This window comes from Mesocricetus auratus, unplaced genomic scaffold (genome assembly GCF_017639785.1).
Source record: "Mesocricetus auratus isolate SY011 unplaced genomic scaffold, BCM_Maur_2.0 Super-Scaffold_100004, whole genome shotgun sequence".
Lineage (NCBI taxonomy): Eukaryota > Metazoa > Chordata > Mammalia > Rodentia > Cricetidae > Mesocricetus > Mesocricetus auratus.
Window position 1 is genome coordinate 45,984,128 of NW_024429189.1, and position 25,764 is coordinate 46,009,891.

A 25,764-nucleotide genomic window follows, 5' to 3' on the forward strand; every position below is an offset into this window, starting at 1 on the left:
TCAGTGTCTCAGCCTGTGGCCAGTCAGCCCTCCAGCCCCCAGCTGCAGGTGTTGGAGCTCCCACAGCAGATCTGCCTACAAAGGGACCCGGGCAGTTGACAGCCAGGGCTTACTTGGCTTAAAAGCTCTTCCCCTCCTGGACAGGGTGGCACTCACAGATGGGCTTGGCTTCTGGGTATGAAGGGATGGAAACACACCTGCAGGGCACTTTCATTTCCTCTTGGCTTCTATCTTCAATGGCCAGTTTGGTCACAAGCTTTGTGACCATGGCGTCTGCATAATGGGTTCCTGGTGAGGCTCCATGTGATGTATGTTTTCAGATTTGTTTTTAAAAGTATCTCATGCAGGAAGGGGAGTCACCATACAACTCTCTGAGATACATTGCAGCACAAGATATTAATTACTCAGCTGATGCCTCTAAATGAGAAGACCCTTTGGCAAGCATTCGTATTTGGAGAACAAAATTTAAAAGAAGGAATAAGAAAGGAGAGATAGTTTACACACACACACACACACACACACACACACACACACACAGCTCTCCTGTCTTACTTAACTCCCCTCCCCACAGGACACTTTCTAAGCATGGCTTTGCTGTCCCACCCAGGCTTCAGAATGTGTTGTTACTTAGAGCATGGGTCTGCTCCTTAGGATGCTGGTTGTTCTAACAGGACTGACCTTACAATCTGAAGAAATCAGGTCAACCCCTACCCCAAACACCTGCAGCTCTCTCTCTAGGGAAGTTGTATTGGAGTTTACAGTGTCTAATTCATTGTCCTACTCAGTACACAATTCCTACATGCTCTTGTTCATAACTTCCCAACATATCCTGCGCTGTTGGGATTTCTCCAACAGTTCTTCAAGCCGCCCTCCCTCATCATTCTGCCAGTTAGGACTCCCTTTCACTTCCAATGCTGCTTTGCTCCAGTTTCTAAAGGGAAGTCTCTTCTTCCCTTTAAGGCTCCGTCATGTTGTCTCATATAATATGCTGCTCCTTTTCAATGCTGTCCCTCTTCAAGGTCCAAGCATGGCTCCCTGGGATCTCAAGGCCCTTTCCCCTAAGAAAGCTCATATTTAAGAGTAACTTTTTGTTATCTCTCTCCTGAACCAACCAAACCATTTCTCTCCCCTTCACCCCCTCTCTTCCTCCCTCATACCCGGAATGTAATGTAAGCCTGAGGTTATTAAGGACCTTTTGTGATGAACTGACTCAGTCTCTCTCTTAAACTCTAGAACAGGGTCCAATGCTGGTCTGTTTGTCACATGTTTGGAGCATGGGGTGGCTGGGAAAACTGTCAGAAACTAGCATTGACAAAGCAGAAAAGTGGTTTGAAGGGCTCAGCCTGCAAGCCTCCAGTAGCCTCCCTGTGGTAAAACTAGTCTGGCAATTTCAAGATAAGGATTGGAAAATGTGAGACATTTTAACACTTCCCCTTGGCCAGAGGCTGGGAATGTCCTTGGTTCTGTGGGCATCTCTGTCCTTGCCAGAGGCTAGGAGGGAAGACTGCTTTGCTGTTTCTCCTCCCCTAAATGAGCAGTTCTGCCTGGAAAGTCCTCACAAGGATATGGTCTAAAGGAAGAGGCACCTGGACAGCTCATGCATGGGTCAGCTAGATGAACCCCCTCACTCAACTCCCCATGCCCCAGTTTTTTCCAGGAGCCCTTTAAAAAAGCTTCTGGATTCGGTGGTATCCCATCTTCTCTTAAACTCCCAGTTCCTTCTAAATTCACCTCCTCTTTGTCCATGAATGTCATCCTTCGAAGTCATGAGACAGAGAACCTGGAAGCCACCAGGCCTGGGTTGCTTTGCTGGATATTGATTTGTCTGGGATCCTAGCACCTCACGTTATGTTTAACTGAAGCGAGAAGAACAGTAGAAGTGCTCTCAAAAACTCCAATTTCCAGTATCTCTGTCTTTGCTTCAAAAACACCAGGGGATTTGCATTGTACTTATGCCCAAATTCTGCCATGGTGGTCAATTTGAATTGTTTTAGTTTTTGAAGTGCTGATAACTGAGCTCACAGTCTCACTGCATGCTAAGCACAGTGAGCTACATGCTAACACCCTCGCCATAAGTTAAATCAGTCACAGGCATGGGTGCTTTTAGGAGGCTCCTCAGTTAGTCCTAAGCCGTGTCTGAGAGTTTGCACGTTGCAGGGCAGTAAATGGAATCCTTGATAGAAAATTACAGAGATTGACAGTAGGAAAACTTGGGCAGGATTCATAGCAGGTTATGACTGTTATGACTCATGTTAGTTAGACATGTGGTAAAGTCAACTAATGTCCTCAAGTGCCACTGTGAGATCCAGAAGTCATCAGCCTGAATTGAGCGTTTGTCAATTCCCTAAACTGATTTTGGGGACCAACCGTATGACTGTAGATGTTGAGGCATTAAATGATTTTTAAAAATTGTTCTAGCATCAGAAGTTGATCAGATTACATTGTTGCTTGGGGAATTTTATATTTAGATAATTTTAGAAAATTAACTTCTAGAGTTTACTGCCTTCCACCAGAGGTTTGGTAATAAATGACAATGTTCTTCTCCTCTAGTCCTCATGAACACAGGGTCCAGCTGTCAGCTCACATGGTCTAGAACAACACACACGGGGGAATAGATGGCCTGATTAAAAGCAAGGCATCATTTAACCAGATTATCTTCCCCCTCCTGCCATGCTCACACCTAGGAAGCTGATTTACTCCCCCACCCCCATTTAGCCTAGAAGACATATTCTGCCCTCAAATAGAAATTATCTTGAGTTCAAACTCTTCTTGGTATCATCTTGGGGTCCCTCTTCATCTCTGAGTATATATAAATAACCTTAGATGGTTATTTGTCTGCTCAGAGGCTCCTGAAGAGTTGATATTTGGTTTTTGTCCACATCAGGTTCACCTTTGGAGATGCTGACTCAGCTGACTTGGTGGTGAGATGCAGTTTTCACATTTTCTGAAAATGCCAAGCAGGTTGAGACCTGAGATTAAACTCATCTCTGTGAACCAGTTGGTATTAAACCAAATCAGAACAACCAATCCATGTTAAAACAAACAGGAAAATATACATAAAAAGAGAACACACTGCACCTAGTAATTGGCTTTGAGGGTCTTAGTTACCTCGTCAGGGCCAGGTAGGTTTTTTTCTTTTGTTTGTTCGTTTTAATTTTAATGTTCTAAGTGCCTGGCACATTCTAGTTTGCAGAATGAATTAAGGAGGTTTCTATGTATTCTTGTATTAGAAGAGTGATTCAGGACACATTTCCAGAAACAGTTTCTGTGACGTCCTCCACTTATTAATACTATGGTGCACCTGAAGCTAAGAAAGGGAAAGAATGCTGTTGAGCAGCTAAAACAGACATTAAGGAGAGTAAGAACAGAGCTCGCTCTCCTGGGGAGCACCCCTCCGGCCACTCCGGGAGTACTACTCCTACTTTACACACATTTTCTATAGTCTTGCCTTTCTGAATTTGCTAGTTAGAAACACAAGAGGATGAGAAGTGACTGCTTTGCTATTTGACACTAAGGAAACCGATACATGTGGAAAAGAGAAAACCAGGGCTCAGGACATCATGATCTGTGACTATTTAGGACTACATATCTGATCTTGTGCCTCGTATGCAATCATTCCTGAGGATTTGCTAGGGCAAGGTACCACAGTGAAGACACTGGTTCCTGAGAGGTGAACTCTGGGAACTAAGGCTCTCCTTTGTACCAGGCCCCAGGACTTCTTGCTCTTGGGAGGCTTAAAGTGTAGAACAACTATGTCACTGCCACTCGGCTCTTCAATGGTGATCTTTGCTGTCCAAATCACTTTATTGTATTTGTAGTTGAGATCCTAGGTCAGGCCATCCTCTTGTCTTAGGACTATCTCTAGTCTGAAGAAAAAAAAGAAGGCATCCAACCTTTTTTTTTCCCAGAAAGCTCTCCCTAAATGCAAATGCAACCCTATCCCTACAAGGCATAGCGGTTAATCCTGGATGCTGCATCCAGCTCTTCCCAGTGACCCAGGTGCACTTCCTCTCTCCCGTCTAGCCTCTCATCTTTAGGTCTGATTTGCTGTGAACCAGTACCCTCACTATTTTATACTCCAGGCCACGTTTTCTCTTTGCAATACCATTTCTTCTTGCTACTGAGCCACCGTGTTTTCCAGACAATTGTCCTTAGTACCTGCTCACCTCACACTGGATCATCTCCACCAGCTGGGCTGCCTGTCTTTCATTTGCTCTTCGTCTAGATCTGTTGTTCTCAGCCTTCCTAATGCCACAGCCCTTTAGTACAGCTACTCATGTTGTGGTGAGCCTCAACCATGAGGCTATTTTTGTTGCTACTTCATCACTGTAATTTTGCTAATGTTATGAATTGTAATGTACATATCTGATATGCAGGATATCCGATGTGCAACCCCTGTGAAAGGGGTGCTTGATCCCCCATATTGAGAACCACTGCTCTAAATTGAAATGACCTTTACATGTGTTTTTCTTCACGGCACTTCCTCGCCCCCCTGCTCTGTTTTCGGGACCTGAAACTACCATTCTTGCCCATTTATCATCCCATGAGTATTTGACACTCAGTGACTGTTGTATGGGACTAAGATAGGCAACTCTTTTTCCATCCATGTCCCCTTTTAAAAGCCCACATACTAGCTCTCATCAGGAACCTTGGTAAGTAGCTCACCATCTTTGTGCTGCTACAAATGGCTCCCAGTGTCTGGCTTCAGAATCCAGTCCTCTGAAAGCATAAAGCAGTTCCAGGAGAGCCAGAGGGGCCTGAGGCCACCAGGGACAAATCTGAGTGCTAGTTTCCCTGCACCTCATCTGTTTCTTGGATATGTGCAGCGTCTGACACACCAGTAATAGGATAGCTAAACACTGGCTAAACACTTACTGTAACTGTTTTATTTGAGCCTCAGAATAAATCTTAGTATGTGCAGGATAAGGATTAGCATTCATTTAATAGAGGAGACATTGAATCTAAATAGATCTTGAACTAAAATTTAGTTTGGATTTTGATTTTCATTCTTTTTTTTTCTTCTCATAAGTGTACATACAGACCACTTAGAATGTTTTCAGTCATGAATTATCAAAAAAATTCATTCTATCTTTCCTTCATTTGCAATAATTATGGATGTTTAAAAGACCTTGTTTTAAAAGCCATACTTAGTGATCCATGTTTGTAGGACTGTAGAAGGAGGATGAGCCTAAGTCTACAAATGCCCAGCATATCCCCTTACTTGTGGTCTTGGAGAAAAATCTGTGTCATGACTTACTGGGTCTCCATCTACATCTTTTATTTTTAAACGATCTTTTCTTTTCTTTTCTTCTTCTTCTTTTTTTTTTTGGTTTTACAAGACAGGGTTTCTCTGTATTGTTTTGGAGGCTGTCGGTCCAGCCTGGCCTCGAACTCACAAAGATCCGCCTGCTTCTGCCTCCCAAGTGCTGGGATTAAAGGCGTGCGCCACCATCACCCAACACAATCTTTTATTTTTAAACTAGGGGTTATGGTAGGACTTTTGCAGGCAAAGGGGATGAAAATCAACGTATTCTTGGGGTATTGTAAATTCTGTATTAAGGACAAGCATTTGCATATGGATTTCCTCAGAGCCTGAATCTAAAGATTGGTCTCCTCAGTATAACTGTTAGAATTGAGGCAGGATGACTCCAAGTTTAAGGTCAGTCTAACCCTAACAGTTAGACCTTTTCTCAAAAAGCAAAATAAAAATAATATGTAGAATCTTGATATAATAAATCTATAACCCTTTTCTTTTCTGGGATGCTGCCTGTGACACACTGGTTTATTACCTTACTGATAACTTTCTATGAATTATACCTTTGAGGGTAGAAGCATAAAAATACAACTAATGAATTTGCTGTTTTCCATTATTGCTATGTTTTTCTCTGACTTAGAGTCACTATTAAAGGCATTAAACAGGAGAAAAACATTAACAATAATTTAGGAATTTAGAATGAGAAAAATTGACTTCACTCATAATGAAAATTTATAAAGCATGTTGTAATTTATAAAAAGGCTCCCATCTTAATTTATTTGCTCATTTTGAACCATATTGTTTCAATAGCACATTTTTTTGAAGATTAAAAAAACCCAGGCTTTAGTAAAGTGATATAGGGTTTTTTTGTGATTTAAAAATCATAGACCTAATGTGTGCATGATGTGACCAGAATTTGAATTTGGGTCTTATAGAGTAATACTTATATACTATTGTTATTTAACTCCCTTTTATTCCATTTCTGCCTTTTCACGACAATAAAAATGAATAGCAGGTGCTTAATGGCAAGCTTGTCCAATTGTCTGTAGATAAGTGACTTCTTAAACTGAAGAAAGTGACATGAAGACATTCCCACTGCACCCACAGAAGGAATTCTATCTGACAAGCAGAGTCTTGATGCATGCTGAGCATTTAGCTGAGTGAAGAATAACATATTGTCATTCTGGCCCTAGAAAATTCAACCAAAGAAATGAGGGCAATTCCCCAGCCACATTCCATAGCCAAAACCCTGCACTATCACAGTCCTGATGCATTTCCCCACGGAGCCAATTACTTGGAGGAAGGAGACAAAGAGGGACACCCCCTTGAGGAACTGGCCCTTGCAGTACACAACTTCTTACCCACCAAGGGACCCAAAGCTGCTGCTTTCCAAAGATGACAAGACACCCAAAGCAGGTTCAGGGAGGTGAGAGGACCCCTCCGGGCTGTTTCCTGAACAGCCATGTCTGGGTAGGGATGTGATGTGTCTTGACGCTCACCTCATCTGCTTGGAGAAATCCTGGCCACCCCTCCCTCCCCATGAGTCTTTCATTCAATGGGTGCCTACTTCTCACAATATTCCAAACACAATCTCTCCAGTGATTCTCTTGACTCCTTTGTGAATCTCAGCATCGCAAACCTCTGTATTTCTTTTGTTCTTTTTCTCAACACATCAACTAAAGCACTCTCTGAGAGAAACATTCTACATAGCTACATCTAGTTCGTCCTTGGAAAAATGATAATTGTTTTAGGATTAAGAAGGGGGAGGGGAACCAAGGCAACATGTTTGATACAAAATACAAGTTAATATTTTCGGTTTTCTTCTTCCATTAATTAAATCATGTTAAACGGATTATCAATGTAGGTGAGAGTGGAAGGCACGTGTATCTCTGTTTCCTTCCATACTGTTCCTGTGCACTGTTTGTTTACTTAATGCTGGTTCCTTCCTCTGCCAATTTGTAAATATATTTCACAATGTGCCTTGACAAAAACTCATTAATGAGTTTTTAATACCTAGGAGGTGAGAAGGGATGTTCCTGAGAAGAGCAGGAGATGGGCACATAACTGGGAAGTCAGACAAACAACAGGTACTCTTTTAGCAGAAGTACGTCCCAAAAAATCTGTACTTATTTATGGGACAAACATATGCTGTATGCAATAACATATGAAATTATATGTCGAAGGCAAATACCATACTGGATTTACTTGTATCTTATTTTAAATTCAGATTTAACTAGGTATTTAGTATTTTATCTGGCTTTCTCTCCTTCAGCAGATCGGTTGTAGCTGGACTATGTCGGAGGGAGCGGAGGCAGGTGGGGGGTTGTTTTGTCCTGTATTTTGAGGCAGGGTCGCCAGTAGCTCAGACTGCCTGGGAACTGTGCAGCTGAGTTGTGACTTTGAATTGATCCTGCACTTCTGGTTCTCTTGCCCAAGCCTCTCAAGTCCTCTGCAGAGTATGTTTTGTTTTATTTTAAATTTGCACAGTTGGCAGAGTTCAGTCGTCATCTCTTTCCTTTAGAAATGACATATGAGGAGGCATTAGTTCAAATGCATGTATTCCTTTGGGGCTGTCCAACTCTGACACCTCACTATCAGAGTGGATGATTAGATAGTGGCCTGCTTAATAGTGTTTCATAAATCATAGCTTGAAGCTACTCACGGCTTCTTTTGGAGGCATGAATTCTAATGAATTGCTATTCTTTTGTGTGTCCTCCTTGGGGTGGTTTAAAGCTCTCAACTCTAAATCTAATCAATAAGTTTCTGGGTCTATTTAAATACTGACATTTGGAAATTTCTGAGGTTGCAGTAAGCTTCAACGAGACAGAGGACAAGGCAAGGTAAATCAAATATAACTGCCACCAAAGTCCAGAAGAATAAAAATAAAAGTTCTCTGAAGTGTCAAACAGAAGCAGAGTTCTTTCACAGAGTATGGCATATATCAATCAAACCTCTGGGTCAGATTACACAGGTTTGACTCGTGTTGGATAGAGTTCAAATGGGTTACAGTAAAACAAAACAAAACCCAAATCCCGAATGCCAAGCTAGACTTCTATTACACTTAAAAGCAGCCTGCTTATAAGCATATGATGTTAAGGCCCACAGTCTTTCAGACAGTTGGATGAACTCTTTGGTGAAAGAAGCATCCATCACAGCCACGCTGCCATCTACTGGCTTCAGTTTTTTTTTTTTTTTTTTTTTTTTGGTTTTACGAGACAGGGTTTCTCTGTTTTGGAGGCTGTCGGTCCAGTTTTTTTGGTTTTTACGAGACAGGGTTTCTCTGTATTGTTTTGGAGGCTATCCGTCCAGCCCGGCCTCGAACTCACAGAGATCTGCCTGCCTCTGCCTCCCGAGTGCTGGGATTAAAGGCATGCACCACCACCACCCGGCCTGGCTTCAGTTTTAAAGAAAGCATTTACTTCCCACTCCAACCCAAGTCTCCATTTAAAGACTAACAGAGTTTGTGCTCAGGGCCTGAAGACAAAGGATCTAAAATAGTTTTGTTTCCATTTTCCTCAAAATTCTACAATGGTGTGACAGATTAAAGATGGTGGCATGTTTTTTGCTACTCTTTATAATTAAGAACTGAAGTCTAATAGTCCTCCCTTAGATCTGGATGGGTTCAGTGACTTTCTTGATCAGTAGACTGCGACATAAGTGATATTCGAGGTTCTCTGAACTAATTCATAAGGATGCTTTTGATTCCCAGCTAGGTCCTTTAAATGCACTCACTGTGTAAGTATCCAATTCAACTGGAAAGACACAGGGGATCACACATACACACTCTGGTAGACTGTTTCAGTAAAGTCCATCCTAGTCATTTCCACAGGGGTGGACAGGCCAGTGAAGCTATCTGGACTGCCCCGCCCTGCCCAGCCCCACCCAGCCCAATTTCTGGTGGAATACGATAACAGGAACTCTGATGATGCCTGATGGAACAGAACAGAACCCAGGCAAATGCCCTCTGGAATTACCAGCCTGTGAAATCCTGATGTAATAAAATGGCTGTTATTTTAGGCTACAGCGTTTTAGTTGGTAAAGAGGCAATCAATAGCTCATCAGAACAAACAGTGGCACACTAAACGCTACCCTTACAAAGTGATAGAATGGGGTGTTCTGATTGGTGGGAGGGGCCAGGGAGGGGCATGAAACTGGAAGCGCCTATAAATGTCACTGACACGGATAAAAGATGAACTGGGGACTTAGAGGGCCTGCACAAAGTCTTAAGAAGCCAGAGTCACAGGGTTTTAACGGGCTGCTACCATTTTGGACATTACAACTCTGGCCCAGCTTCACAGAGAGTCAAAGAAAGTGTGGTGGGAAAACCTGGCCTCACACAGATACTGTGAAGAGCAATGGATAACCATGGCAATTAAGTATGCATGCAAAGTGTGAAATATGTAAGAGGTAGTCCTCCTACCTACGACACATCTCTCATCAGGTGATGTGAAATTACAAGAATCTTCAGAGAAAATACCACAGAAAACACCAACAGATTTTTTTGTACTTTTATTGAAAAGGTACATTTAAAAAAATACACAGACATTTTACCATTTACAGATTGCAGATATAGGCCCTCTAAAAGACTTCACCACTCTATGTATTGTTTTATGATACCTCTTGCCCCTGATATCACAAACATTCCAGTCTTAAACATCAGTTTTTTTTTGGGGGGGGGAAGCAGGGCATAGTCACGTGACCTGTGACACAGTCACTGAACAGAAAGACAGACTGTTCAATTATAAATTATATATCTTCTGTACATTATTGCATCAGGGAGCCACAGAGTTATGTAGCATCATTACAAATGAACAACAAAAGTTTAAAATGAAGATCATTATGTAGAAATACACGGATTCATTGTCTTCTTGCAGATGCACAGAAGGTGCAAAAATGTGCAATTAGGAAGCTCTTTTTGTTTCTGTATACATTTGCTTAGCAACTCAAACCAATGAGGGTGCTACAAAAATAAGTTAAAACAAAAATAGCCAACAGGTAGTAGTTATAGCTATGTTATATGGCTTTCTATTTCATTTAAATATCTCCAAATAAAACATGAAATGAAGAAAATACATTATCTTTTGTTCTCTTAAAGAGAAAGAATTTCAAAGCTACTTTGCTTCCTAACAATTACACAGCAATAAAAAAAAGTTGAATTCGACAAGAGTTACACTCTAGTACTACACGGGATACAACAGTACTCAGGTCTAGAACAGTACACAGTCCCTGTGGACACTAGTACACCAGAAAGAGAAATGCCATGATCCATGGGGAAGATGGTATCCACAATTAAGCACTTGCGATGATGGACTTTTGTTCCACACTAGAATATGCCCGCTTGGACTCTAGAGTTATTTACAGACGTCCGAGGAAGAGTCTACTGTTCAAGTCTGTCAGGAAGAGATTCCATTTTGCTTCTAAGCCAGATCATGTCCATGGGAATACAGCGGTCAGTTTTATTTTTTTCTTTATCAATATATTTTCAAGAAACTTAAATATCTCAGGTACACCAATTGGCTGGGGTAGGACCTAGGGGGTACAGGAAGTAGGGGAACAGTGCCCTTGAGCCTGTCTTTGGGGTTGGGCTGGGCTGTGGCCTGCACTTTGTAAGTGGGTGGGTGGGGTGCTTACACATACACACACACACACACACACACACACACACACACACACACAGCTTACACTGCTGAATCCTTTGGGCTTTTCTTCTACACCTTTCCACTGGTCTGGCCTGCTGCGGGCTACAAGTATTTAGTAAGGGGCAAAGAGGATGGAGGCAGGAGTGGCTCGGATGGGCCCGTGGCCAGGCCTCAGCAGGGCGGGAGGGATGGCTGCAGCCTGAAACAGAGAGGCGGATGGCCGAGGTGGTAGGGACAGAGCAGACGACACAGCTGCAGCCGCCAGGGGCGAGGAAAGAAAAGTCGGGGCCAGGGGCTTCATCAGATCTTTCTGGAATGCAAGCTTTGCCTAAGAAGGGACAAGAACGGGAAACGGGGTGAGAATACTGCTTATAAGTCACAGCACCACAGACATTTTCGATAGAAAAACACTACAGAGTTAGTCAATTGAATTTTCAATATCTTGACTTTGAGGAGTAATGAAAAAATGATGACTGTCACTGGGCTGGGTGACTCTGGGTGTGGTTTGACTTTTGGCACTTCAGTTCTGCTCTGGTCGCTGGAGAGACACCCAGAAGGTTCCTGCTTAGACAACCAGCACAACTCAAATCTCAGACAATGTTGTCTAAAGAGGGATGCAGCCCGGGCTGGCCTCGAACTTGCCTCAGTCTCCCAGAGTACAGAGATTATAGATGTGGCACAACATCCAACATGTTCGGTTTTGGATTTGAGAAGTGCGACTCTTCACCTCTCTTAGACAGACTGCATTGAGGTTAGGTAATTGAGGTGTAGAACATTAGGGACCCATGAGGAGTTAAAAACATAAAATCAATTTGCACTTCTCTTACTGTCCCCATGATGAGTAATCCCTGAAAAAATTATAGCTAAATCAAATTCTGTGCTTGACAGTGACTGTAAGTGGGCTAGAAACCGCTACTTAAAGGAATCCCAGTGCAGACTCCTCCCGGGAAGAAATCAATCCTAAGTTTCTGTCTTTTGCAATCAGAAGGGGCTATGCCAACTGCATTTGCTTAATGCAGGTACCACCTGCTTGCAGCATCCCATGGTAGCTTTGGTGAGGCTAGAAGGTGATCTAAGATCCCCTCTAGCAGGCCCATCTCAGCTTCACCTCAGATGGAACACCATGATAGCCCCAGCCCCAGAGACATCGTGAATCCATCCATCAGTGTATGCACATGATACCTGTTGCCTAAGAAACTGAAAACAGTACATATTGAGAGCAGGTGAGATGGGCTGGTTACCAACATGAATAGAGAGAGCAATACAAACACTTTCATATGTATGTATTAAACACATAACAGAAAATAGGGAGATATTAAACTTGTATGTTACTTTTGTCACAAAAGTAGCCACATATGCCAGGTCTGACTGGGCCTTTCCCGACTCCCCAGCATCACTTGTTCTTGTTCTAGGCCTTTAATTTGCTTCATCTCTTACAGAAGGAGGTCTCTGATGAGGTTTTAGTAAAAGAGGAAGACATTAGCTCCTAAAAAACAGCTGTATTTTTATTTTAGTTGTATGTGTGTATGAGTGCAAATGCCTGCTATATTCAGAAGAGGGTGTCAGATCCCCTGTCCTGAGTGCTGGAAACTGAAGTCAGGCACCGTGCAAGAGCAGCAAGCACTTTTAAGCCTTGACCTGTTTTCTCACCACCACCAAGACACTGGCTTTTAAAGACACCCCATTTGTTGTTATAAAGAAGATGATTTTAGAGCTCCCTGTAGTGGGAGTTAAGCAGTTCGTTCTAACATTTCTGGACTGGTGAGATGGCTCGGCAGGTAAGGGCGCCTGCTGCCTAGCTTGACATGGCTCAGAGGACATATGTGCCTGTGGCCAGGCCTCACAACCGGAAATGGATCCCCAGGACCCACAATGTAGGAGGAGAGAACCAACTGCACCAAGTTTTCCTCTGACCTCCACATAGGCACCATGGATCAAGCGCCTCTCTCCCACGAGTCACAACCATTAGTGCTGGAACTCTAGTTTAGTAGATAGGAAGCTCTGGAGTAGATTCCAGTCCAGCCAATTACATGATTAATAAACAAACAAACAAATAAATAAATAGCGAACTGACTAATCATTCCTTAATGTCTACTGACCACTAGTCCGAGGCCCTCCTGATGGCCACCATCCAGTCCAGCAAGGGTGTCCATAAGATAGGTGTGCAAAGGGAACTTACGGCTAAAATGCTTGGGCTCCGCTGGAGCTTGTTGTAGGGGCTGTATTTCGGCTTCAATGGTTTTCCCGCCACGCGGTCTTTATGCCTTCGGCTTGAAATGTGCTGAAAGAAGCATGGCACATTAGCTGGCTCTCTGAAAGCTTTATTTCCTAGACAGAGACAGCTGATTTCTCCATTCCCACTACGGAGAGGACTTTGTTTCCATCCCGTCCAGCGCCCCTTCCCTCTAATGTTCTCTACAGTCCTAACAGATTCACCCTGAGTTGCCACAGTTAGTCATCACAAAGCCTGGCTTCCTTGACCCTCGGCTAATGATGCGCTGTGTGCTCTTGGTGACTTTTGTGCCCATCTGTCTATCTCTATCTAGCCCCTGGGCTGGAAGCTGAGAAGTAGGAAGCTCAGGCTCAGATATTGGGTAATGACCTTCCCTTCTACATAGCACTTGAAGACTGTTGCATATTAAACTTAACAGTGAGCACACAGAGAAACATTCATAGATGAGGGGCCATATGCAGACATGACCTAACATGTTACAGATGTCTAATTTGGGCTACCCTACCTGCTTGAGTTGAATTTCTGAGTTAACGTGAACATCACAGATTTCACAATGAAATGTCTTGTTCTGTAGTCCTGAACCCTTACTGCCATTCTGCATCTTCAATCTTGACCCAGGTCTTGGATAGGACTTAATTGGACCAGCTCCATTACGAGCCTCAACCATGGTCTTGTGTTTAGATCCTAAAAAGAAAGAGGTATGTATTTAGAAGCTATTTAAGGACTGGAGGCTGGGATGGAGATGTAGTTAAGTTGGTGGAGTGTTTGTCTGGCATGTGTGAAGACCCGAATCTGATTCCCAACACTTCATTGTCTTGGTGTGGTAGCTTATGCTTGCAATTCCAGTAGTTGGAAGGCAGAGGTGGAAGTTCAAGGTTACCATCACACAGCAAGTCGAAAGCCAGCCTAAGCTAAATGAAACCCTACCTAAATAAACAAATAAAGATGAATTATAGAAAACCTTTCATTTTATTTTTCTTCACTTCTTTCCTCTTTCGTTACCTTTCTCTCCCTCCTCTCCTCTCTTCCCCTTCCCCAAATTTCCTCTCTCCCTTTCCAGTTTTCTTTGAGATAGGATCTTACTATGTATCCCAAGCTGGCCTTGAACTCACCTTGTAGCCTATGCTAGCCCCAAACTTGTGATTCTCCTGCCTGAGCCTCTTGAGTGCTAAAATGATGGCCATACACCACTAGCCCATGTACATGCTCTCTTTTCATTAATTTTAGTGACTGAGTGATACATTCCACCACGTTGGGCTGCCATAATTTATTCAGAATTTTATTACTGATGACTTTTTATGTTGTTTTATATCTTTGTCTCATCAGTATTTAGCAGTGACTAGTCTATACAAATCTTTGTATTTCTGTCGCCTCATCAGAATGGTTTTCGGTAAGTAGTAGCTGATTTTTGATGAAATAAAGAGCCTGCTTTGTCTCCACACTACTTTTGCTTTGCGCTTCAGTCATTATGACCATGCTTTCCTAAAATCACTCCTTTAAATTAAAGAGAAGAGAGACACAGACAGAGAGGGAGGGATAGTGAACCAACATGGAGTGTAAGCAACAGATGTGATATTCTGGTGGAAGAGTTGGGTTTGCATATCAACACTATTTAGACTCCAAAGAGAGCGGCTAACCTGTGTTGTGTGCTTCCAGCTGTGACAGGGAGTTCACAGCCACTTTGCATAGTGAGCAATAGAGTAATTTTTTGGCTTTTTCTTCTTCTGACTCAGCAACAGACCCCAGAGCGCCGCCGTTTGTGCTCTTTGAGGGAGAAGTGATGGCTGCAGGTGGTAGGGGTGTTGTTCCAGATTTGAGGAGAAAGGAGCCTCCTTCAGAGCCTGAGGGCTGAGTGGAACTGGTGGCTTTTAGCTTCCCTTTGTCGTCTAAGGAAGACACACAGAGATGTTATTAAAGTCTCCCATACCATACAGCCCACAATTAGAAACAGGAATTTGATTTCCATACCAAATAGAAAAACCAACATAGGTTCTTCTAAAGTTTAGCACAGATTTTAGCTTATATAGCTTTGTTTAAATAAGACCACATGCCGTTAGCTTCTATATCAGGTAACCACCAAATCATGGTGATCTATGAAGCATGACTTTGGTGATTTTTCTGGAATCCTTGCATCATAAATCATGCTCTAGGGAAGGCTTTACTATAACACAATCAACTACTCTTCAGCATGACAACAAGACAAGATGGCAACATGAGATGAGTCATTAGCCTATGTTGGTTTCAGCTGCCGACTTCTGACTTAGTTATGGCATAGATATGAAGTTAAAATTTAACTTTCTCAGCAAGGCAAAACTTTACCTTTGTAAGCTTGGGTAGAGGGAAGGAAAGAAACATGGTTAACTGTAGTAATAACTAGTTAAGTTTGCCCTGCTTTCTGAATGGCAATGCACTCTACCCAAAACATGGGAGAGTTGTGTTCGTTCTTTAGGCTCAGGAATTACTGCCTGTCTGAATAAAAAGTTTTAAATAATCACATCAACCACAGTCACAACCTGAGTATTAGTCAAACAATTTAAAGACATCTTGACATTTTTAGTCATACAATTACTGAAGGCTTATTATCCTGAAGGGCCCTGAGCAGGCTGTGAGGGGTCATCGTGACTGTGATAGATTCTAAGGCACTGTTCAGTGACTCCCTTGCGAAGAAACACTGGAGTCTAGTAGGCAACAGCATATCCATCCCATGCATAATTCTAGCAGAGTCGGCACTCTTAGAGAATATCTAGAGATATACTAACTAACTTGCGTTAAGAGAGGAAGACTGTGTGAAACATATTTGTTAACAGTCCTAGGCAACTGAGGACTGCATACAATTGCCTTAGATGACCATCCATTTGTTTGTTTCTGTTTATCCACAAAATTCTGCTCGCCGCAAACCAAAGCTTTCAGTAATTACTATAATGTTTTAAAAGCTTTCTTTTTTTTGTTTTTTGTTTTTATTTTCCAGTTTAAATTTAGATAAGAAACAAGGTTGCTTCACAAGTCAGTTCCAGGTCCCTCTCCCTTTCCCTCCCCTCCTCCCGTGCCCTCCCCCCAACCCCCCCCCGTTATCCCCTCATTCTCCCAGGGAGGGTGAGGCCCTCCGTGGGGGTGTCCATAGTCTGTCATTTCATATAGGGCAGGGCCTAGACCCTTCCCCAAGAGTTCAGGGTGAGAGTGCACCTCACATTGTTCTATGGGAGTCCAAAGTCCGTGTGTATACTTGGGATGGGTACTGATCTGCTGAAAAGCTTTCTTAAAATGGGGATTCACCAGTTTTCCATCTTTTCCCCACGCTGGGTCCATGTCAAGCACCTTTAGGGTTGAGTCTTGGAGAACATACAGGTGGCAAAGGAATGTGGCCATCTTTCTATGGGGCTGCGGGGCTATGGGAGCAGCCCAGCTCTTGTGACAGACACACGCTACTGAACACAAGTTGCCTCCTGCTCCAAGCATTTCATTTGTTATTTCATACGAATTGGACCCCAGAGCCCGACTTCCGTCACTGATCTTCTCACTTATTCCTCCTGATGTTACTGTGTTAGGTTCCTTTATGTTTACGTCAAACTTTGCAGCTTACAAAGAACTATTCTCTGATAGCAAAATTTGTGGGATAGGCAAGGCTGCAAATTGGATTTTTTTTCTTAATTTCAAGGTGAGGAAACAGAACTTCATAGATGAGTGTTATATTTCCCATACCTGGTCTTTACTAAGCACACTGATCTTTTAGCAAAATGGGGAAGTGATTTAATATATCATCATTAATATTACAGATGCCTACAGAAGCCACCCTACACATGAACTAGCTGCCATCACTTTTAACTTAAAAATTTTGGGAATTTCATATATACATGGATTTATATCCTTTCCACCTTCCCTTTTCCTTATTTATACTCTCTCTCTGTCATTTATTTTCTTAAGTGAAGCTACTTACTGTACATTGTGCTCAATGTGCTTCAGGTTATAACAATAAGATGTATGAAATATATATATTTTCTTTTATATGCTTATTTCTTTAAGAAAAAAGACTAAGCATGTTTCTTTTTTAAAATTCCTTTTAAAATTGTTAATTTATTCACTAACAAATGCATGCTGACATCATGTTATTTGCTGACAAGGTGCTAGACACCGAAGAGAATAGTAAGTAAACCAGGTACAGACTTGAAGAAAGTTACGGAGCAGCCAGGAAAATGACAGCCACTCGGAGGTTCTAATGTATGGGAGAGACTAGTGAGGGGCAATGGATGTATAGAGCAGAAATGGTTACCTCTGCTTGGGAAGAAAGGGGCACTGCTCATTAATAAGGGAGCCGCACTTTGAACTTTTGAAGGTCAGATTTAAATAAGCATAGGATGAGGGCGAAAAGGAGGAAGAAACGGATAGCCATAAGCCAAAGCACAAGGGCAGTGATAGGGGCTAAAATATCTCAGGGTCTCCACCAGGTTGCTGAGTACGGGGCTGACTTCAAATGCTGTGGGGAATATTACCATAAAGGTCAATGGAGCCCAGAGGCAGGGACTCACCAATCCATTGAAATATATACTGAGGACAGAAACCTCCCTTTTAACAACAGATTGAAATGCAAAGTATATTTAGCTTTAGTGTGATTTAGGTAAATTATTGTTTTCCATGAGATAGGCTAGAATCAGTATTTAGAACATACAGAAGAATTTTGACTTTGGAAATAGGCACATGATTTCAACATATTAAGGGATTCTGATGAGAGACTGAAACCTGCTGGTTCACAAAGCAATCTCTGACATCAAGGACATGATTGCCACATTTACATATTTAAATCATGGCATTCTCCCAGGATGTGTGAACTTGAGAGTAGCAGGGCCCAATTTTATTGTTTTCCCCTCTCAGTGGCTTGACATCACAATCCACCATGTTATTTCTCTTTGCTAAGTGACATTTTTAAAAGCTGAGTTTTAAAATGGATTTGAAGGTTTAATTAATGTACTGTTTACTTCTGTTTCCTTTAATAAAGATGCATGTCATCTGGAACTTGGAGTTAATGTAAATTCCATTCTCAAGTATTCCCTTGCCTAATGTTAATTAGCAGGCCTTCTGACTGTCATAATTATTTCCTGTCTACTCACATACTCCTTGTAAGGGTTTATGCTGCAGGACTTAGAAGCTACAGGACCTCTCACCCACTTTCCAGAGCTCAAAACACTTACAGACTCTTCACTGGGGGACTTCGTTTATATCCAGTTGGCGAACCACACAAAGTCAGCCATCAATACTTGTCATCCTTATTTTCCACTTCAAAAACTTCACACAATAAGTTCACCTTGTTCAAAGTTAACACTGTATTTGATAAATGGTGCCTTGGAAGGCTAATAATGTACTAACACAGAAGACACAAGTTTCAGGACACAGTGCTAAGAAATGGATCTAGGTGTGTGGAAAACCTGTGTATATATGGTTCTTAATTAAGAAACAAAAGACTGCTTACAATGTTTGTCTTACATTTTGATTTAGAACTTTGAAAGCCCTACCCAATTTTTACTATTCTATTTGCAAGGGTTACTCTTGAATTTGATATTATTAGTGTGATATTTTTTTTCTAGCCAGGTTTCAATGGTTGAATAACATATTGTCTTTATATGAACAAATCTATGTTCACTATAAAAATTTACAAAATAAAGTTAGATGGCATTAAAAAAATTAAAATCACCCATGAGTTCACCAAAAGTTGTATATCACTGTTTTTTGTACAAATACTAAAGTGGGAGAAACCATTGCTACCTATACTTTTATGTTTAGTCTCCATAGACCACAAAGTGCATGTATTTTAATATATTTCTACATTTGTGCAGGCAGATACAGACTGTCCCCACCACCCAGAAGGTTTGGTTGAACTCCTAATAAATTAAGAACTCTGAAAGGTAGTCACTATTCTTGCCTCTATCAAGTTATACAAGTTTTATACTAGTTTAAATACTCATATACATGAAATGACACAATTTGTATTTCTGTGCTATTACATAGAGAAGTTTTTTTTATTTCTCACTGCCAAATAATGTCCTACAACATGTGTCTGCACTATGGTTTATCTTTTGGATACCAATACACATTTGGAATATTTTCAGTTTTGCCTATTTTGAGTAATGTTACTATGAGCATTGTTCTTTTGTAAGCATAAACATTAATTTGTAGTCAGGAGTAATGCATAGTGGAATCTCTGGGACTAAGACTCTCATCTCTCTACCTTTAGTAAGTTCTAAATGGTTTTCTAAAATAATTGTACAACAGTAAAAAGCTGAGATCTTGCTAGAACTGGCTAGGACCACCATGGCTTCCAAGATAGCTGCTAACTTGTCCTTGTTTTCTAAATAAACTGTGTTCCTATATTAGCATTATGGACTGATTGTTCTCATGCCATATCTGAGAAACTCATATAAAAAGACAGGAAGGGGAATAGCCTTTATTTTGGGGAGTCTCAACTCATCTGGAGGTCCCCTGTCTTTCCCCCACTGTTGCTGTAATGATAAAAGGCACACTTGTTGAGGGTATAGTAACTGTTTATTGTAGAAATTACTTACAAGAGAAAACAGGCAACCCAGATGAGTCAAGTAGCTTTCAGCCACCAAACCGGAAGCCAAGAAGAGAGAGTGTGGCTCTGCTGCACTGTCTTTTATAAGAACCTCAGTACACATCTCTAGTCACGCCCTAAAGTGGGCCTGGCTAGTGACTTAGTTCACCGCCCTTTCATTAGCACATGGGTATGTGTCTCTAGTCACGCCCAAAGTGAGTGTGGTTAGCAGTGCAGTAAACCGCCCTTTTGAATTCTCTCTTCAAAGTTCTTTTCAACTTTCCTTTATGGTACTTGTTCACTGTCGGTCTCTTGCCAGTATTTAGCCTTAGATGGAGTTTACCAACCTCTTTGGGCTACATTCCCAAGCAACTCGACTCTGGGAAGACCCAGACCCGGTGCGCAGGGGGCCGCTACCAGCCTCACACTGTCCACAGATGCACGGACCCCACCCATTTACCTCTTAACTGGTTTCTGTCAATCCTAGTGTTTATATGTTATCCTTCTGTGGTCTTTGATGGAGTTGGAGACAGATAGCTATAATCATAGTTTTCCTTAGTTATGATAAAAGATAAGTTACATATAAGACTTTAGACTCACAAAGATAGGATAGATGATATTTTCTTTAAATCTTACTAAATGTTAATGGACTAAATATTGCAACTATAGTTCTTACTTGATAACTGTTCTGTTATATATAATTTGACTATGTTAAAGTTAAAACCTTTTTATTTAGAAAGAAAAGAGGAGATGATGGGGAAGTCCTATGTATATGTCAATAAAGCACTGTTGGACAATAGGGAAGCAAGATAGGTGGGACTAGGAGACAAAGAGGATTCTGGGAAAGAGAGGCAGAGGCAGACACAATGTAGCCCGCCAGAGGAGTAAGAGGTCTGGACCGTTTCTTTGGTAAGAGAAATACTTAGATTAACAATTATGGGTTAAATACTTAAGTCAGAGATAGCCAGTAAGAAACAAGCAAACAGCCAACAGCTTTATATTTAATATAATGTCCTGTGTGTTATTTGGGGGTTCAGACAGTGCGGCAGGGCCCAGGCTACTGGCAAAGGAAGACTACACTCTACACCCCACCTTGGCTCGTAAGGATGGAGATATGCTGACCAAATTCCTGTCAGATGACACAATCTGAGGATGTCATTTTACTCCTTGAATGTGTCCTTTCACTGTATAGTAAACCTCTCCCCCAGTTCCTTACTTTGTTGTCTATTGGGATTTTTTTTTCCTCCCACAATGACAAGAGCACTGGGTGGAGGTCTCATTTTCCCTGTCTGTCCTGAGATCTTTCTTGGCCTCACTGTGCTAATACTGATATCAGAATCATAATCACTTCTTATTTTAGCAAGTTGATGGAGGTTAGTATTTTATTGTAATATTGATTTGTATTCATTTCCCCCACTGACTAGTGATATTGAGCACACTTGCATATTTTTTAACTGATTTTATGTCTTCTCTTGTGAAGTGTATTTTGAGACAGGGTTTCTCAGTATAGCCCTGATTCTCCTAGAAGTTACTATATAGACCAGGATGACTTTGAATTTACAGAGATCCACCTGCCTCTTCCTCCTGAGCACTGGGATTAAGGTTATGCACCTCCATACTTGGTTTTGGGAAGTGTTTATTTAAACAATGTTTCAATTAGATTGTTATATGTAAAAATATCCCCCCCCCCATACACACACGAGTCTGAACTGATATCCTTTGTTAAACATGTATCACAACTTCTCTCCCAGGCTGAAACATGCTTTCCTTTCCTTCCTCTAAGTGCAGTTTTAGGATAATCTCAATAATATGAAAACAAAGCCAGGGCTTAAGGAAACAAGGTGCCTATAGCTGTTCAATTAATAAAGAACAGAACACTGATTCACACGACAGCTGTCTGAACGTGGAGCTCATGTGCTTACTGCTCTACCATTTTGCAGGATCCTTAAAGTTTGACACTGTAAGTGGATAGCTGCATTCTGTGTATGTAAGGTATAAGATTCCATCAAAAGCATCACGTGGTATGCTCAAAACTGTCAAGAGACAGACAGGTAAACAAGTCTGCTTTAGTGGTCTCTTTAAATGCACAGGGGATCAGACACACACCCTCTTGGATGTCTCTTTGGCATAAGGATTATTTTGAGAAGCAGCAGCCAGAGGAGAGGCTCAGAAAATTAGAAACTGCTGTACTTTAAGGGACATGTACACCTATAAAGGAATGTCTGCTTATAAGGGTGACCCTTTCTCTGTACCAGGAAGAGAGGGATTCTGGCTTTCTAGGGCTCTTAATGGCAAAGCCAGTTTCAACATTATCTTTATTTACTCTGTTTTTCTTGGTCACTTCCTGAAACTGGCCTTTCCAAGCCTTTCTTTGCTTATTTGAAGATGGTACTTAAGTCTGAATTCAAAGCCATTTCTCAGAGATTTCCTCATTCCTGTAGGTACTGCATGGACACACACAGATATACATGCTATGTTTCCCCTTCTACAATCTGTGTGTTATTATAGGGATCAGTTACAATCACGAACTCAGGAAGAGAGAAAATTATTTGATTTCTCTGTACTGTGGTAGAGACTTAGCATGTGGTCTAGAGAAAAAAAATGATAATAGACCCTCAAATCTTTATTTCATGCAACAATCTACCCAGATTGTTTTTCTATGGTTTTCTACTTCCTGATTAATTTCCTAAATTTAATGGATATAACAATGAAATTTTCAAATTTCATAAGTGAAAAATTTCTTACATTGTTGTTTTAATGTCTTGATTTGCCAAGTCTGTTTGAATTAAAAGTCATTAAGAAGTCTCCACCTCTGAGAAATGGCAAAGATTTTAAAATCATAATGGGGGAGTGAGAAGATGCATAAGATATATATCTTACATTTTACAAGACATCTCTCTATATAAATATTTACAATAAATTATGTATACCATTTGGTGGGCCTGTAAACTAGCATAAAGAAATAACCATCCACCCATGTGACAATCATTTAATGAATACCTACAGTATTCTATAATCTATAAACAGCAAAGTTAGAAGAAAAAGGACCAATACTTGAATTCAGTGAAAACTAAGTATCTAGCTGAATAGACAGAAACTAAGGTGTGTATGTGATGTTGAGGCTCAGGAAACAATGCCCCACTGTGTTTGGCATGCTAAGCATTTTGGAATTACAGAATTAAAGGAAACTTGAAGATCTTAGACATCACATGAAAATCAGGTCTAGGTGTCACACCCTTCACCTACAAACATGGAAGAGGGCTTTCTTTAAAGGATTTTACTTTTGAGATCTGGCTGAGATTTCTTCCAAAAGATGAAAAGTTTATCTTCAACCCCCTCCCTGAGAATTTCATCAAATAGGAAAGATTAACTGCTAGAGAAGAGTGAAGGTGTGCCTCCATATTTAGGCAGACTTCCACCAGGTTTTCTGAGTGGGAGTGGTCAGAGATAGCCTAGTAGGAGGACTCATGGTGACAATAAAACTCTGCCCCCCCCAGCCTCCAGAAACTGGAGGCTGCCAACTATCCCAGAGGATCTTATCCTAGGTCATTGTCTCTTTTTTGGGACTTGTCTGTTTCTTCTAAGAATCATTTGCCAACTCTCTATAGGTACTCATCATCCCTCCCCCTCCAAAAAGAGGACATTTAAAGTTCAAATATCAGATCTGACTCTTTGAGTTTCAGACTTTGGTCCCTATGCATATTAAATTTACATGGCCCCCTTTCTCCCCTTAATCTGTCCATTATCAGGTAATATATAGATCTGAAACAAAAATCTGATCAAGGATCAGCTCACATATAATCTGGTAGAGCATGAGAGAAATTTGGAGTTAATCTTGAATTGAATATGATTACTGAGAGGGGAAAGGTGATCATATTCATGTTTTCAGATCATCATGTTGACTGCTGTAACAGCAATGGCCATTCCTTTGTGACTTATGCTATGCAATGGTAAGTAATGTCAATTGTAATGTTTTGTCAGGGGAAGGGACCCCAAAGAGCAAGACCCAAAGAAAACACACTCCCTGGATAATTAAGATCCATTCAACATGTTGCCTTCTTGCTTACTGACTCACTCTTCTTTCCTTTCTTCTTTGCAAAAAGTCCTCTGCAACTCTGAGCTGTCATCTCCTGAGAAATGACTTTTAAGAGTTAAGTGGTCTATCCTTGTGTCCACCAACACTATTGGCTAATGTGAAAGCACAGAGATCAGTTAGGAGGTAACTGCTATTGTCCACAAGGTAGCTGAGGTTAGTAGCCGAGAACTCACAGTAGTTTTATGGGATGTTTGTATGTAGAACCACTAAGACTTACTGAGTATATGGGAAATATTCAAAGGAAGAAATCAGGGATCTATGGTTTTGGCATGAACACTTGATAGATGATGGAGGTGCCACTTATGAAGAGGGTAGTGGTGGTATTTAGGCAGATAACAAAACTTCTGACTCATAGCTAAGAAAACCTGGCTATACCTTGTTGCATTCCCAACTAACATTAATCTTAAGCAAGACATAGGTGATTGTTAAATTAATCCCCAGACATACAAAACACTGTTCTTGTTAATCTTAAGAATCAAGGAGACCATGACAGTAAGGTGAGGGCTTCAGGAGGGAGGTGCATTGAGAAGGTGATGGTTGTGGAGAGGCTATTGGAAGCTCACATCACCACAGGTCATGAATTTCATTGCACACTGGGGTTCTGTGGGTTCCTAAAGCCATGCTATTAACTGCTAAGGACTGAATGAAAAATGTTTTCTAGTCCTAACAAGAAAATCACCCCAACTGGGCTGTTCCAAGCTAGTTCCCTAGGCTGCAAAACCGTGATTTTAATATTTAATTTTGAAGAAGCAGTATTATTTATATACTTACATATTATGTTTCTCATTATAATTTTATCGTTAAAAGATGTATTGTTCTCTGCTTATCATACAGTCATTTGTTAAAAAGTTTTTGATAATCCATGAGCCTTGATCATTGATACCTACTGATGTCCTTATCAACCAGCCCTTCCAGAAATGCAAAGGAACCCCGAAGCTTGAAGGTTTTGGGAGAATGGCATTGACTCCAGGGAACTGGAAATAAACTCTCCATCCTTGGGTGAGGAGTCCTGAGCTTAGGGATACCTCTGTAATAGTATCTCCCCAGAAAAAAAATGCCAAATGGAGATCAGAAGGGAAGGGAACTTTTAAAGAAGCCAGAGTATGACAGACAGTGTGTCTTGTAAGATTGGACAGTAGAGGGCAATCAGGAAAAACTAAACAAAAGTTGCACTGAGTCTTTGTCCATTGAGGTTTTGGAGTGGGCATGAACTTTGTGTTCTTCCTGAGATCATGTGATGCATAGCCATGAAAAGTCCACCTCGTTGGGCCAAGCAAGGGAAAAGTCATTAACTATGTTCTGTTACTATTTGGTTTTACTTTGAAGTCAATGAAAGACTGTTCTCTGTGGCCCCAGACTCAGGATGGATGTGTGAGGCATGAAACCTAGTCATGGTTATTATCATGAATCCCCCTGTTAGATCTGGGTCAAGAATGAAGAAAAAGCAGAGTCTTTTTTCTGTCAGTTTACCTTTAGTTTAGTTTTGTGGTCAACTTACGGCCCCATGCTGCCTTCTTAAGTTTATTTTTAACCAAGCAGTTGAGAAGCACTTTGAGAATTGCTTGCTTAAATGTTAACATGTGGAAGTCCAAAGTGTCATTTTTGAGACTCTGTCTCTCCTCCTAATTCCCTCAAACCTCGGTTACCTTTCTGAGGTCACTGGAGGATGATGACTGTTAATTTAGGAAGTTAATTTTGCTTTTCATAGTTAATATGTTACTGGAGAGGACTAGACATGGAGGCAGACAATGAAAGCATGCCTGGTCATTCTCCTTCCTTCATTAAACAACACCCCCAGAACCCGTAACCATCATTTCAGAAAACACTGACCAGTCACTACATAAGACTCATGGGACCAAGGTATTTCAGTCTGAGGAATTCTGAGACCATTTTCTTTGGTTTTATTTTTCTATTTTCTGAATAGTAAGAAATGAACGGGTGCCAGCCAGAGCCCCCACTTCCCTGTGCAGTCTTGTGAGAACTGAAGCTAAAAAAAACCCA

The 25,764-nt window shown here is 41.3% G+C and overlaps 1 protein-coding gene across 6 annotated transcripts in view; it reads right to left on the reverse strand.

Moving 5' to 3' along the window:
* Positions 1–9,748: 9,748 nt before the first annotated feature.
* The window catches only part of Znf385b (zinc finger protein 385B), a 406,548-nt gene continuing 390,532 nt past the window's right edge, over positions 9,749–25,764 (reverse strand). For all 6 annotated transcript variants that reach the window (XM_005065121.4, XM_013122572.3, XM_040745679.1 and 3 more), the window contains 4 exons: positions 14,764–15,012; positions 13,632–13,810; positions 13,073–13,174; positions 9,749–11,221 (listed from right to left, as the gene is read on the reverse strand). In XM_005065121.4, coding sequence (XP_005065178.2) covers positions 11,006–11,221; positions 13,073–13,174; positions 13,632–13,810; positions 14,764–15,012 — 746 coding nt within the window. In that variant the 3' untranslated portion in view covers positions 9,749–11,005. The remainder of the gene's footprint in view (positions 11,222–13,072; positions 13,175–13,631; positions 13,811–14,763; positions 15,013–25,764) is intronic.